This window comes from Bacillus rossius, chromosome 2, assembly GCF_032445375.1.
Source record: "Bacillus rossius redtenbacheri isolate Brsri chromosome 2, Brsri_v3, whole genome shotgun sequence".
Lineage (NCBI taxonomy): Eukaryota > Metazoa > Arthropoda > Insecta > Phasmatodea > Bacillidae > Bacillus > Bacillus rossius.
The window spans coordinates 99577245-99592640 of NC_086331.1; the positions used below are offsets into that span (position 1 = coordinate 99577245).

General features: G+C 35.2%; 1 protein-coding gene across 2 annotated transcripts in view; it reads left to right on the top strand.

The window, feature by feature from the left end:
* LOC134529508 (glycine receptor subunit alpha-4-like) overlaps nt 1–15396 on the top strand; it is an 80112-nt gene that overhangs the window by 17467 nt on the left and 47249 nt on the right. For both annotated transcript variants that reach the window (XM_063363667.1, XM_063363668.1), the window contains exons 5-6: nt 855–1081; nt 9530–9612. In XM_063363667.1, the coding sequence (XP_063219737.1) occupies nt 855–1081; nt 9530–9612 (310 nt within the window). The remainder of the gene's footprint in view (nt 1–854; nt 1082–9529; nt 9613–15396) is intronic.

Here is a 15396-nt window from a genome sequence, read left to right on the forward strand (position 1 = left end):
GCATAGCAACTCTGCTGAGGGTTGTCTCTTACGCGAGTTCACCTTTCTAGTCGACCTCGTGTACAACTGGAAGCCGAGTGTTTCAAACAGGTCCTGGTAAAACTGGTAAATGCATTTAAGGAGGGTCCGAATCTCGCTACCCACTTGGGTCACGTCACGTCCTGAGAGGAGTCTGCCAAGTCCTGTGCCCTCATCATATGGTGGCACTCATTTTTACATCTTTCCATAACTTTCTGAAGCGTAACCCTCTGCATTACAACAGAGTTATTGGGTCGAATCGTAATGAGGGTAAAAGAAAATGGTGCCAGCATTCCATCTACCATACTTACTCCCTCCCCATAATACAAAAAACCAATACAAAATGAAATTAAGTATGGTTGATTCAGCTTCCTCTCTTAATAGTGTTCAAACTAGGAGACCTCCCTACAAAAATGTACAACTCAATGTGTGATGAGATAAAGTGTCTAATCCCTAGGGTGTATGCAATGCTGTAAGTAGTGTTCAAAATGTGAACTGTGTGTATCAGCGCAAACCTGAAAATATCTGCCAATAAATTATCGTAAATAACATATTTGTAGTTGGCCTGAATATGTTTTCCTCGTTGCATTGATATTTCTGTGAAAAACATCTAAAAGGTTTGTGTTGGTTCTAGTGATTTACATCTTGGAAATTACATTTCATCCACACTATAAATACCCTTTTGGCTTTTTAAGGTAATAATTTAGCAAGAAAGCTGAACTGGCCACTTATTAAGTGAGGCCCTATTTTAATTAAATGATCTTAAAGAAGTTTTTAACAATAATTTTCATAATGTCACCTTGTGAGAAGAAATTGAGTAATGTTTTGTTTTTCAGACGTATGTTGCAGACATATTTCTTGCACAGAGCTGGAGGGACCCTCGATTGCGTCTCCCAGAGTACATGAGCCAAGACTACCGTATCCTAGATGTTGAGTGGTTGCACAACATTTGGCGTCCAGATTGTTTCTTCAAAAATGCCAAAAAGGTTACATTTCATGAAATGAGCATTCCAAATCATTACCTTTGGTTGTATCACGACAAAACACTTCTTTACATGTCAAAGTAAGTATCACAACTATTAAGGTTGATGCAAGGATTTTGAGATAAGTTAACAACTAAATGAATCTAGTGTATTAGTAAATTTAGGAGCCCAATCTATGTATATTATGTATTATTTATATAATATAATATAATAGAATCCCGCTATTCCGAACTAATTGAGACCGAACACTGTTCGGTTTAGTGGGAATTCGGAATAGGCAGATTTTATGAATAATATCAACTTATTGACATGTTAAGGTGTAAATTAAGTGCAAGGACATCTGCTAGTGTCAGCACTATACAGCGTTGATAGGCTCGTGAACATATTCAGTGAAAGTCAGAAGTTAAGGGCAGTGACCTTCGACGACTCATAGCGCAGATGCCCTACCTATCCCTGTCCCTCCCGCGTTCCAAACACATGACTTTCTGCACTGAGCACTGTCTAGCTGTATCTAGGTCAGTGTTTACTCTAGCGGAGTTTGATGAACTGTGTGCACTTATTGCAAATTTCTTGTAAAGCTGTGTTCTGTGAGCGTTGAGTTACTTTACTGAGTCACTGTGCCTTTTTTATTTATGTTCGTAGTCCATGACGTCAGCTGTTAAACATTAAACACAGCAACTAAACGAAGTCGTTCTTCGTGTACTTTAAAAGAAAAACTTGAAGTGTTAAAAATATTGGACAAGGGAGAAAGTGCTACTAAATTATCACTCGAATATGGTGTCAGAAAAACAATGATTAGTAACTGGAAAAAAAAATGTTAAAATTGAGCAGTTTTGTTCTGCTTCAAGTGAGAAAAAATCTTGAAAAACGGCAAAAAACAACTGTGTCTTCATATGAAAAACTTGATGAGGCCTTATTCTTGTGGTTCACTCAAGAAAGACAGAAAGGAATCCCCATTTGTGGTCCTTTAGTAAAAGAAAAGGTGCTTCAACTAAACAAGCTTATGGATGGTGACCCATCATTTTCAGCTAGCTGTGGTTTTTTGGATAGCTGGAAGAAAAGATACGGAATTAGACTGCTCACTATTGCTAGGGAGAAGCTGTCAGCTGACAACGAAGCCGCTGCCAATAACCTAAAATAATTTAAAGACCTTGTTTCTTCCCAAAACTGTTCACCGCAGCAAGTTTGCAACGCAGATGAAACCGGACTGAATTTTAAGGCTTTGCCTATCAAAAGAAGAGAAATCTGCCCCAGGGTTTAAAATGGACAAACAATGTCTAACTGTCTTAGCTTGCAGCAATGCCTCAGCAACAAACAAACTTCCGCTGATGGTAATAGGCAAATCGATGAAACCACGAGCGTTCAAAAACATTAACATCAACTCACTTCTGTGTATTATAAGAATTATAAAAAAAGCTTGGATGGAACATGACTTCTTCAAGGAATGGTTCGAGCACCAAATTTGACCTTAAAGTGACTGCGTTCAATAGAGAAAATGAATTGCCTAATCATGCTCTGCTGTTTATAGACAATGCTCCGCCCCACCCAGAAGAAATGAAACTTGTTCGTAGAGACATCAAAGCAGTTTTTCTGCCACCTATTGTAACTTCCAATTCTTCAGCCTATGAACCAGGATGTGTTGCAGGCCATTAAACAAAAATACAGAAAAATGCTGCTTCGTACCTTACTTGAAGAGGTTGAAAATGAACTCTCATTCCTGCAAAAACTTAAGAAAATTACAATAAAAAATTTGAGTTACTGGGTAGCTGAAGCATGGGATAACACCACTAAATGTGCATTACAAATATTATTGAAAAATCTCTTGCCTACATTGGAATTTGTTGAAATAACTTTTACACCAGTAAAAGACTGAGGCCTTCTTCCACTGGTCATGAAAATCCCTGGTTGTGAAGATGTAGAAGAAAGCTGTGTTGAGGAGTGGACTGCTGTAGACGACAATGGCTACCAGGAGTACGGAGACGAAGACATCGTAGCAATACTGCAGGGCTCATCAGCTCAGATCGACTCTGAGGAAAGCGAGGAGGAGGTGAACGCTCAAACTGAACTCATATCACACACAGACGCGGCAAATGCTCTTGACCTCACCTTATGCTACTTCGAACAACATGCTTCATCAACACCTAAATTATGTAATGTTCATGCGGCGATGGCAGAACATTGCATTCTCAAGTCGATTCAGTACTCTTCGTCAAAAAAAAAATCACTGACTTTATTTCTTAAGTGTGTGTAAATTATTTTTTTGTGTTTAGCAATGATTCAAAATAAATCTATAGAATTGTATACGTAAATGGAGCCAACATGTGCTGTAAGTAACCAGCTTTCATTCCAATTTGGTTTTAGGCATTTTCATTTAGCTTAGGCTCTATGTATGTCTCTATTTAACTTCTTTGCATAACAATAAATGTACATTTTTTTCATGAACATCTTTTTAATTTCATTTTTCTTGTTTTTAAGTTAAACTGAACTCTGTTCGGAATAGTTGGATTTTCGGAATAGCGGAGTTTCGAATAGTGGGACACTACTGTACAAAATAAGGGTGGCGAAGACCTTTTTTTTTCAAATTGAATTGATGTTGAAGATGAAGATCTAAATATTTGATGAAGTTGAAGGCAAAGATCATTTAAATATTTTGCTACATTAATAAAATCCATAGATATAACTTTTGAGTGCTCACATAGGTGTGTGTCTTTGGTTAGGTAAAACAACTGTCTGGACATTACATTCTTTTTCTTTTGATTAGTCGCAGAAACGTAAAACTTACTGTGTAGGTAATAAAATTAAAAAGGTGTGACTAAACCAAATATAGCAAATGAGTATACCATCCAATTTTTATTGGTTTTAGTTACTGATTTTATTTTTGTCACCAGACTAAATAATAGTGTAACCATATTTATTTTGTTAAATTTTAAGGCTGTGCTGGAATCTAGTTTTCATATTGGGAAATCTTTGTGTGGAAAAGAGTTATTTCCCAAGGCAATTGGGATTTGAAGTCAAAATCTAAATTATTAAACATAAAATGTTCTAAGTTTCAATACAAATGTGAACATTTAAATATCAAATTCTAAGCAAATTTTTGGAGGCAGATATACAAACTCATATATGTTAAGTAAATAACAGCTATAAAGATAACCATTTGGCTGCAATTCATTTCCATCTGTGCTTTCAGAATGGTAAAAAGTTTGAAATATGGGTTAAAATTGGACGGACACTGAAAAACTGTTAGTGGCAATTTAACTGATGCAGCTCTAATAATAATGATTATAATAAAAGTTTTTTAATTTGTTTATTTTCTGTGAAAATAAATTATTTTTAATATTGTGTTTTTTCTAAAACTTATAGATTTTATTTTTTTGTTTGTTTTAATTAAAGTGTAGGTAAACAAGAGAATCTTAAACTTAACATGCTTCTTTCATTACCTGTATGTGTACTTGTAAAAGGACTTAATGTTTTTTTTGCACTTTGAGGCAACTCTTTTTTTGTCAACTCGGTTGGGGAGGGGGTGGGAGCTGTTAAATAAATATTCCTGGCGGCAGTTTTACTTTGTTGCACGGTGGTTGGAGGATATAAATGGGGATGGGCATGGTCCGTGAATCCAGACACGTAATTCAAAGCCTAGATTGACTTGCCGAATGGCCCTTGAAGCGCGCTGTGATTGGTCGCAGGTCGGGTAGGGAGGAGGAGGATGTTTGTGGCGCAGGGGACTGAAGAGGAGGGCGGCTGTGCCCTGGCAAAGTTTTATGATGGTAACTGTTGTTTTGATTTCAAGGTAAAAGGGGAAGAAAGATGCTATCATGACGTGGCGGAAGAACACAAAGCCCGAATCGGTTTGAAAAATAAATATGTAGTAGCACAGACTATCTATAAGGCTTCAAATCAATTTGATAAGAAATAAATTTTTAATGCATTAAGGGCTAATTAAGCAAATACAAATATTTATTACTCCCTACAGAAAGAGGTTGACGTCAAACCTAGCACTAACAAAACTGAGATGAGAAAAATCTCGCGACTAAGAGTTGGAGAGGATCTTGGCATAGCATGTATATTTAGGCTTGTATAGAGCGGTGACAAGCAGCGGAGTCCTCAGCAGCTGGCAGATAAGTAGTGACTGTCGCTCCCTCTGGCATCGTTGAGTTTGTTTGTTTGTCGCGGTGTTGTCCAAGGTCTTTTTTTGTCTTTATTTACTTTTCTTGTTGCTACTTTCTCGTCATTTTAACCCACTGTTCTGTCTGTGCTGTAATAATTTTTTGAAATATTCCTTCCATGGAATTTTTTGTGCTGCTTATGTTTTAAATTTTTTTTGACATAGGGCTACACTGATTTTAGCTGTTTTTTTGTGTGTTTGCATGTTCTTCATTTTGTAATTATCATTTTTTATTTTGTCCTTTTTGAAGTTTCGTATGACATACAGTGTAACAAGCAATGGCATATGTCCAAAATATAATTTTGAATCAACCAGTATAACTAGTGACTGATAAAAAATACTCATAATACTGCCTTGTCCCAAGTAAAATGTGATATTTGATCAAATTTGCATGTATTTCATCAATTAGATACGTATCTTGATGAATTGCTAGGTAAATGGTGGAGCGAACTTCTTGTGGTAGCTGTACCAGAACATATATATGTACCCTCATAAACTGTTTTTTTTTTTACAATAAACTTTCTTCCTTCTTCTAGAGCAGCAGTTCTCAACCTGGGTGGCCTAGAAGAATTTCAAGGGAGGCGTGATTTTGAAAAATAAATAAAATAGAAAGTAAAACTAACTGTAATTTACTGTACTCAATTTCGCGGTCACAATGTAACCGTAATGTATTTTCGATATGAACCCGAACACTATAATTGTCATAATTGTAAAAACACAATAATTATCGTACGTCTGGCAACACCGTAAGAGCTTGAGAATGGTTTCTCGCTCAGTTGCTTTCCCTTGTTATTAATTTTTTCCTTTCTCCTTTCTAATACTCCAGCGCACTTTCCCTTCTCCGTGATGCATGTGTACCAGTGTCGTCTGACTCATGTGATTCATCTCTGCACAAGTGTAGTAGCTGTGAGCCACCATTTTTGTTGAGATTCTTGATGCCAGCGTTGTTTGTTTTAATCTCATTAAAATTGAATGTGACAATTTATGTGTTGTTGTTGTTGTTGTAGTAAGGACAGAAAATGGCTAAATCACTACAAAAGAAAAGACTATATTATTATGATGATTATATTAAATTTGGATTTACCTTCATTGAGAAAAATGGTAGTGAATTACCTCAGTGTGTTATTTGCCATGCTGTTCTGAGTAATGATGCAATGCGGCCTGGACGTTTGGAACGAAATTTGACTACAAATCATTCTGCTCTGAAAGACAAGCCTACTGACTATTTATTACTAAGAAAAATGGTCTTTAACACTTGAAACTTGAATCCACTGGAAGTTTTCGAATGTTAAATGAGAGAGCTGTTGAAGCTTCTTATAACATTGCCATATTGGTAGTAAAAACAATAAACCTTATACAAATGGTGAGTCACTAATAAAACTTGTTTATTTACTGCTTGTAGTACTATGCTCAGTGAAGACAGCTGTAATAAATTTGCAAAAATTCTCTGTCAAATAACACAGTAAAAAGCAGAATTGATAAAATTTGCTCTCGATTTAAAAAATCAAGTAGTGCAAAAACTAAAGAGCTTCCCATTCTTTTCTTTGCAGTTGATGAAAAAACCGACATTTCAAAACACGCACAGTTATTGTTTTACTGCCGATTTATTGAAACAACTGAATTCTTTGTAGAAATATTATTTTCAAAATCTCTGGAAACAACAACTAAACTGTTAATATTTTTCTGCGCTTCATACTTTTTTAACAGCTAATGACCTTCCTTGGGAGAAAGTTATTGGAATATGTACTGATGTAGCTGAAGCCATAACAGGACACCGATCGGGGTTTATAGAATAGGCTAAGAAACAGAACCCTAAAATAATTGGTTTCCACTGTATTATTCACAGACAAGCTTTAGCTTGTAAGACTGTACCTGAATCACTCATTGTTACTTTAAACATAGCAATCAAAATAGTAAACCATGTCAAATCTAGTTCTTTGAATAGTAGACTCTTTGAGGCATTATGTCAAGAATTGAACAGTGACCAAGAAACTTCTTTTTCACACAGAAGTTCGATGGCTGTCCAAAGGTAATATGCTGCTACCGCTATGGGGGTTGAAGTGTTCGTCGAATCCTAGAGCGCCACCACATGTATAATGGGCATGTGGACCCGGCTACTCTGTTCTCAGGGCCGTGACGTAACCCGTGTGTGGCGAGGCCCGTTTCCCCCTGTCTCACTGAAAACCTCCGAGAACGATGACAGGTGCGTGAAGCTCCTTCCTCTCGCAGCGCTCGCGACTCACTGACCGTTCGTCCTCGCTCGGCAACTCTCGGGAGCGGAGCACTGACGTCACATTGGCAGAGTCCAGAAATCAGAAGTTTTTTTTTTTTCAAGACTTCAAAGAAAGCATATCTGTATAGCATGTTTTCAGATGAAAAATTTATTGTTCACTTGCCATAATTGACTTTTTATAAACACTCAACTTTCTGAACATGAAGCTACAGTGTCAGAAAAACATTCCGAAGAATTATGATGCAGTTAAGAGTTTCACCGAAAAGATAGCTCTTTGGCAACACCGTCCTTAGAGTTCAGAGCCAAACTTTTCATCCTTTCCAGATTCAACAACATCCTCAATGATAAAAAAAAATCTCCAATTGCAACAGATAAATGAATTGAAGGACCTTATATTAGGGCATTTGTTAGCATTGCAAAATGAAATTCCCGACTTTTTTCCATATATTAGCTCAGATAACTGAGAGTTTAAGTTGACAAGAAATCCTTTTAAAATCAACGTGGATGTACTTCCTGATCATATTCAGGAATAGGGAAATTACCAAAAATGTGATTCTCGAGCAAACACAGAATTCAAAAACTTGAAAAGTTGAAAAGTTTTGGTTAAAATATTTTCTTGTTTATCCAGAAGTTGCTTTGGAAGTTTTGAGGATGTTAGTGCAGTTTTCATCCACATATCTCTGTGAATCTGGATTTTCAGCATTAGGATACATAAAGTCAAAATATCGAGCAAAGCTGGACATTGAGGTGTGTTTTGTCACAGTTACTACCTAAGATTAGAAAACATGTCAAGGACAAACAATGTCAACCCTCTCATTAATGATGTGAAAGTGACTGGTATTACATGCCAACCTCACCTAGATCCTTGATTACCTAAATTATATTTTATCTTATTTAATTCTTTGATTTTGTATGTTCTAATAATAATATGTTCCAAATTAAGATATGTGTAGTAATATTAAATTTTGTGTATAAAATTATCTTTATAAAATTATCTGTTCTATATTTTCATTTAATAACCAGCTTCAGTTTCAAATTAAAATTAAAATTGTACTATTTGTATTGACCACATATAGGTGGGGGTGGTGGTGGGGGAGGCATGACCTCACATCAGTGTTCAAAGGGGCACAGAGCCTGAAAGGTTGAGAACCCCTGTTCTAGAGTAATGCAGTCAATCACCCCTAAGATATATTGTAGTAAGTAGTGCAAATATAATATTATAATAAATGTCTTCAGCATTTTGTTCTGCAATAACTTTGAATAATATGCATCATTTAAAATATTACATAAAACCAAATTTCTGTGTTTAGTTGTTTATATAGAAGGACTAAAAATAATAGAAACAGATGCTTTAACAATTTAACCATTTTTTAATCAAATAGTTTACATATTTCCTTTTAATTCATGAAAATGATTGAAGTTTGACATTTAATAGCCTAATTTTTATTTTTTTTCCCAAAAAAATTACTGTGAATTTTGTTTTATAAACATGTGAATCAAGCTGATGCCCTAAATAATAGTATATTAAGTATTTAAAAAAATTGTATACCACAGAAAACTTTTACCAAACAATTTATACTATATTTTTGTTTTGTTTTCAACACTCGGTAAGGATGACATTAAATAATTTTCAGATATTTAAGCAATTTTATTTTTTTTATAAAACATTTGTTTTTGGTCTTTGCACATTATCAGACTGATTGAAGAAAATGCCAAGAATTAGGAAGAGGCAGAGCATTTAAACACTTTAATTTAAGGCGTGTGTTCGTTCCACACATGCACAGAGCCACACACGGCTCCCGAGGGAGAAGGGGTAAGTCAACAAGGACACACTGAAACTGGAACAAAAGGGAAACAAGAACATTGGTAATGAACACGCCCAGCAGGTTCATTCTGGCAGTGTATTGGTGGAACCAGCGCACTAGCACTGGTTCAGGGAGAGTAAAACTCATTTACATTAGCTAGAGAAAACCCTTACTCAGTTTAACCAAAATATTAATCATACTTAGCAAGAAAAAATACCATTCTGCTGACACCTGGGCTTAAACCTTGGACCTTAGTAATGGGGAATTGTAAATAACTACTTACCCAACCATGAGTTTGTGCAAGTGCAGTATTTTTTTTTTTTTTCAGGTTAACGCTTGTTCTGTCGTGTGCTATGAAGTTTGAATCTTATCCCCATGACACACAAATATGTCACATGATGATAGAAAGCTGTGAGTATAAATAATTCAATATGCTGATACATTTATAAGTGTAGAATACTATAAACAAACTGGCAGTAACTTCAAACTGCCTTTACACAAGAAGTAGGCTATTTAACATTTGTAAGAATGCTCGTGTATAATTATTGGAGTTTCTTTAATCATAAAATTATTAGCATTTGAAAGTATGTGTTATCATTCTGGTACTTTGAAGTGTTTTTAATTTATTCTTGTTTAAAAATTAGATTTAATATATTTATTATTTGTAGTTTTATGCAAGCACTAATCTTCAAGCACCCAAATATTTAATTACAATGGTAAAAACTGATTATGCAATGTTTGAATAAGGACAATAATGTATGTGATCATATAGTAAATTTTATCAGAAAAACTAAAGAGCGGTTAGTAGTGCACAAATGCTGTATGTATATTGTTTCTTAGCACAATTTTACTAATACATTTTTTTAAGTAAGATAAATCTGTAAACAATGTAGAGATAATCTAAATCCAAGCCTTCACTGGGCATTGACCTTTTTTTATTTATTTTCAATTTCATTACATCATAAACATTAACAGCCTTCTGCATTTTGAAGATGATTTTATATAAGAAATCTTGTTTCTTTGTAACGGAGCTGTTGATTTAGTTTATTGAAAAGTATTGTATAAGTAATTGAATCAAACCAGTTAGATGAACTATAGTACATATTAATGCACTAAAAATTTATACAAAATTAAATATACTTTCTCATGTGTACTTTCAGGATTTATTCATAAAAAATACTTAATTGTCAACTATCAAATGTAATCCATAAAATTAAAATACTATTTTTAATTTTCTTCCACATTTTATTCCATATTTATTAAAAATACATATAGTTACAATCTCAAGTTATATTGTAGTTCATTTTTTTAATAAGACAAAATTCTAATTTTTTTAAATACTTTCACTGTGATCAATTTTGCCAGAGATATTGCATGTTACGTAATTTGCGGCTTAAGTAAAGGACTAGTGTTTGTAAACAAACTTTCGGCAAAAATGATTTTATTAGAAACATTTAAAAATTACATAATACCAACTTCAATAAAATTTGGTTAGTTGAAAGGGTTTACTTACTATATTTTATTTCAACTAGGAAAATGGTTAAAATAGTTTATAGGAAGTGTAGTGTTCTCTTGGCATGACTATTTTGTTTTTTTATTTGATGCCTTTTTTTTAATTATTGCTATATGTAAGTTCGGAGGGTGTTTTTCTTTGGAAGTATGTTAAATGGGCGCCACTGTATGTTAAGGGAACACAGACTCTGTGGAGACTCCTCTCAGGGTGTGACATGAATTGTGTGAGGACGAGATTCGAACCCTTCTTTATTATGTTAGCCAGAATTAACATGACCTGGCCCGCACTTAGCGTCAGACATACTTACACTAATTGATGGTGATGTGGGCTCTTACGGCATCCCACGCGCCTTAGACATACAGGTGATTGGCACATAGCCAGAAATTAACACTGGTTTACGTTTACGTTTTTTTAATTTTTTGTTGACAATTACCACACGCCCTCATATATACCTTAATTAAAATTTTTACAAATCCCTATGGCACAAATCAGGGTTTAGGTGTTGTACAAACCACCCTCATGGTCGTACTGCAAGTTCGTGTGGTCAGGTTTCAGTCTCATTATGAGTGAACAATTGTAATTTAAACAATCTGCTGCCTGAGCCAAGCCCTGAAGACATTTTGAAAACTGCTGGAATTAATTAAAAGCGAAAACAGAAAATCTTCATCAGTGATGGCAACGGATGAAGTCCTCGGGGTGCTGACACATCCTACCTTGGCCGGTGATGATGTGTCAGACTCGGATGGCAGAGTGCGCTCTCTGGAACATCATAGCGTTTCTCCGCCAAGCAAACAACAATTATACTTATTCTAATTCATGCTATGGGTATTTAAAAGGGAAGACACAAAAACACGTACATAAATGAGGCAGGCCCTCTCACGCCCTCCTTACTGATTAACATATAGCAGTTTAGGAATTTATATTTAAAATGTAGCCCGCTCCAACCAACCTCGGGTCCATTCGGGATCGTTCGGCTCCGTCTTTGTAAAATGCTTATAATTAGTTAGTATATGTTATTGGGGTGCTTCAAGCCAGTCTGCTGAAAACACATACCCTTGGGGATAAAAAAAACACATAGCAATTTACTTCATTAATTAGAAAGGGGGACGCAGCACTGCATGCCCGAATGTCATCCGGAGCTGTGGCACGCTGTTTTAACACACACATGCTAATATACTGTAGTGGCACAAATGCTGGGAAAGGATTGGTGAAGGTCGGGAAAGGAGCGGAGTCTTACCAGGTTTATGGGGGTAAAGCCCCAATCAACGTCTTGTGTTATTTAGGGCGTGAGTAATTGGCTAGTGTTTGCAAACTAATTTTTACCAAAGAAACATCAATTACAGTAATTAAATTTAATAGATATAAAACTATGAGGTGTGAAATTTCATAAATATCATTAATGGCAGCAAAGTGAATTGGAGAATACACACTCATACAAACAACAGATAGAAAGGTGCTCTCATAGAGAATGACAAAATGTTTTAAGCCCCACACTCTGTATTATCTTAATTTTGTCACTGCCACAGTAAGGTTTGTATTAAATAAATAAAACGTGTCAATGTGTGTATGCGGGATATAATATTGGTTGCATTTTATGCAAGTAATTTCCTAGGGACTTTAAGATAGTAGTACCTTTGGTCATATCTTACATGTTCTGTGTGATATAATAGCTGCCCATGCATCTTCACATCATTCTGCCTAAGATTAAAGAAACCCAGCCATTTGATGTTTCTGAACACTGTGGGTCGGCCTTAAAGCAGTTGATTGGACCACCTGTTGTCAAGTCCGACTATGTAGTAATCCTATTTAGAATACAAAATATGTTCAGTCAAATGAAATTTTTCATAAAATTTGTGAAGTTTATAAGAGAATGCCATAAGAAAAGTTATGGTAAAAAAATTGTTCAATGGAATCAAGGAGATCAGTTACGACACAATAGTCACTTATATCTAGTCATTACCCATCTGCCCTTTGTGCACACATTGTCACTGCAAAATTCGTAGGAGCAGCCCTCAAGTTTTTTGTAACCATATAAAGGGAATAATGAAGTCCATTCAAAAGTATTGTTGTCTCTAGTGACGAAAATGAACTTTCCCTAAGACACCAGCAGTGGTGTACACAGGTGGGGAGGAGGGGGTCATTCATTTCCCCCCCCCCCCCTGAAATCCTAAAAAAAATGTATCATTCCTACCAACAAAGAGAAAGAATTTGAAAGCAAATAGTGGGCAAAGTGGATCCATCACCCCCACCCGAAATTAAATTCTGCATATGCTCGTGGATACCAGAGCACATATAATAATCTCAAATGTTTTCCGAACGTCAAGGAATTGAAGAAAAAAGAGAACTTTGTCAATTTTTCATGAAACCACCAGGGAATGTTTTTAATGGAGTTCTTGCCACAAGACCCAACAATCAACATAGATGTGTGCTGTAAAGAAACTGGGAAAGTTACAGCATACAATACATGACAAAGGAGAGTAAGTACCCTACTGAATTTCAATGTTGTGTTGCTGCAGGTGTTTGGTTTTGTGAATGTCCTTTAGTGTTTTGTACATCCACCTCGAGCACATATTTTTAATGCTAGAAAGATCTTTAAATATCAGGAAATGCAGAGGTGGGTCAGTAAGCCGATTTCTTTTGATGCCAATGTATTTTTTTTATCTCCTGCGACTACTACTATACTCTTTGTCCTTAATGTTTTCCATTCCTTCATTAAACATTCTTACCTACTTTATTACCATACATTCACTCACCACACTAAATCCGTAAATTCTACCATTCTAATGGTAAGTTTAATTTTTGTAACATTTTCTGTAGTGTTAAACCTATTACCAGTCGGATTTCATGATTAACTGGTCAATCAATTGTTTTGAACATGATAACCAACTCATAGTGCTCATACACACAAATGTAAACAAATGAAATGGTTGTGTGACTTTACGTTTACGTTTGGGTGATAGTAATTAAGTATGAGGTTTTGGCATGTAGGGATATGCAGGAGAAGGAGGTTTGTTCAAGAGACACGTACTTTCTGAACATACTTTGTGACCTTGTACTAGGCCACAAAAATAAAATATAATTTTTTAGGCTTTAGGTTATTTCTTGATGTACTTTTTAATTATCTTTTAATAAGCAGCTCCATGCTTAGGTAGGTAAATGTAACTAAATTTTGTACATAGTGTGGCCAGCAGCAACATAGGTTAGATTTTTTTTTTGCATTTGGCATTTATCTTTAGTTGTTAAAACATAACATTTTTATTTTTTTTATTGTAAATTTAACATATTTTTTTGCTTATTTTTTTATTTGTGTTTTGTTATTTTATTTATTGTATTTTTATTTTGTTAATAGGTATGAGTTCCTTTTAATAGTTTCACGTTTTACTTTTCTGTTTGCTTGGGCACGGCTGCTGGGTGAGCGATGGTCGTGGGTGTTACTTCAGGAAGGCCGAGTGCGGTCGTAGCCAGCTGTGTGGACTGGAGAAGGGAGAGTGCCGAATGAGAGCTCACAGTAGACGCATGCGTGCCGCACTGCTACTTGTACATCATGGTCGGGCACGAAAGATTTCGTAACGAGGCTCTGGTGCATTTCACACCTCTATAAGAACTCTTGCGGTAATGAGTCGGGATTATACAATTTGAAAACTCCGTGTTTCTGCATGAATATTGCATCACATAACAAAGTGTTTGACATCTCTCATTTACATGCACATAAGTCATAATTAGGGGATTATACGGCAAGCATGTTGAAATTAAACTTTCGTGATGTATTTGCCATCTTGAGTTATAAACTGAACTTTTGCGGTACCCAAAGGTGTAGCTAAGTAAACTTGTTTTTTAAACTGTTTTTGGTGAAAACTTGAAGTTTTGGCTTAGTGGTACAGTATAAAAGAAACGATTTTCGTTTTCTCAGTAATTTTTTAAGGAAAGTAGAAACACTGTGTACTTTTAACAGGCGCCGGGTGTGGTGAGAATTTATATCACAGCCAGTGAGTCCCATTTAGACTTCTCGTCGATGCGTTGGGCAGATGTTACATTAAAATTGAGATTACAATTTAGTATTGTAATAGGTAGTCGTATTTATTTTACGAAACTAAAATCCCACCCAGTAGGACACTTTAAATGAATAATGCCATTTAATCTGGTACCTTTTTATTATGCTGCAACAAAAAATGTAAATTATTATATATTATTGTAATAACTTATTTTAAGGTTTTTTTTAAGAAAATATTTTAGTTTTCTGTTACACCCATAATTTGTATAAAATGGATAGACAATGTGCAGTACTTTTGCACACATTTTAAAAATTCATATTTTGGATTATTCTTAGCTTGGCAGGTGTGAAAAGCCTCATATATCGGTTTTTTAATGCTATTTCTTTAAAGAGCATTATTTTCTGTATTTAATGACTGTATTACACTATTCATGCAACCAGTGGCATAGCCAAGATTTGTGTATAGGGGGAGGGGGGGATTAAGAAGTATGGTTTCCCCCCCCCCCCTAATAAAGAGAGGGTCCGGGCCACCCCCGGCAAAAAATTTGGATTTTAAGGTGTAAAATAGTGCTATTTTAGCAGTTTTCGGTACTTCACTTTAAATATTGTAATGGTAAAAATATTATTAATTTTTTAATAAAAAATTGTTTGAGTGATGAAGTAAGAAATTAATTAAAGATATTTTTATCAA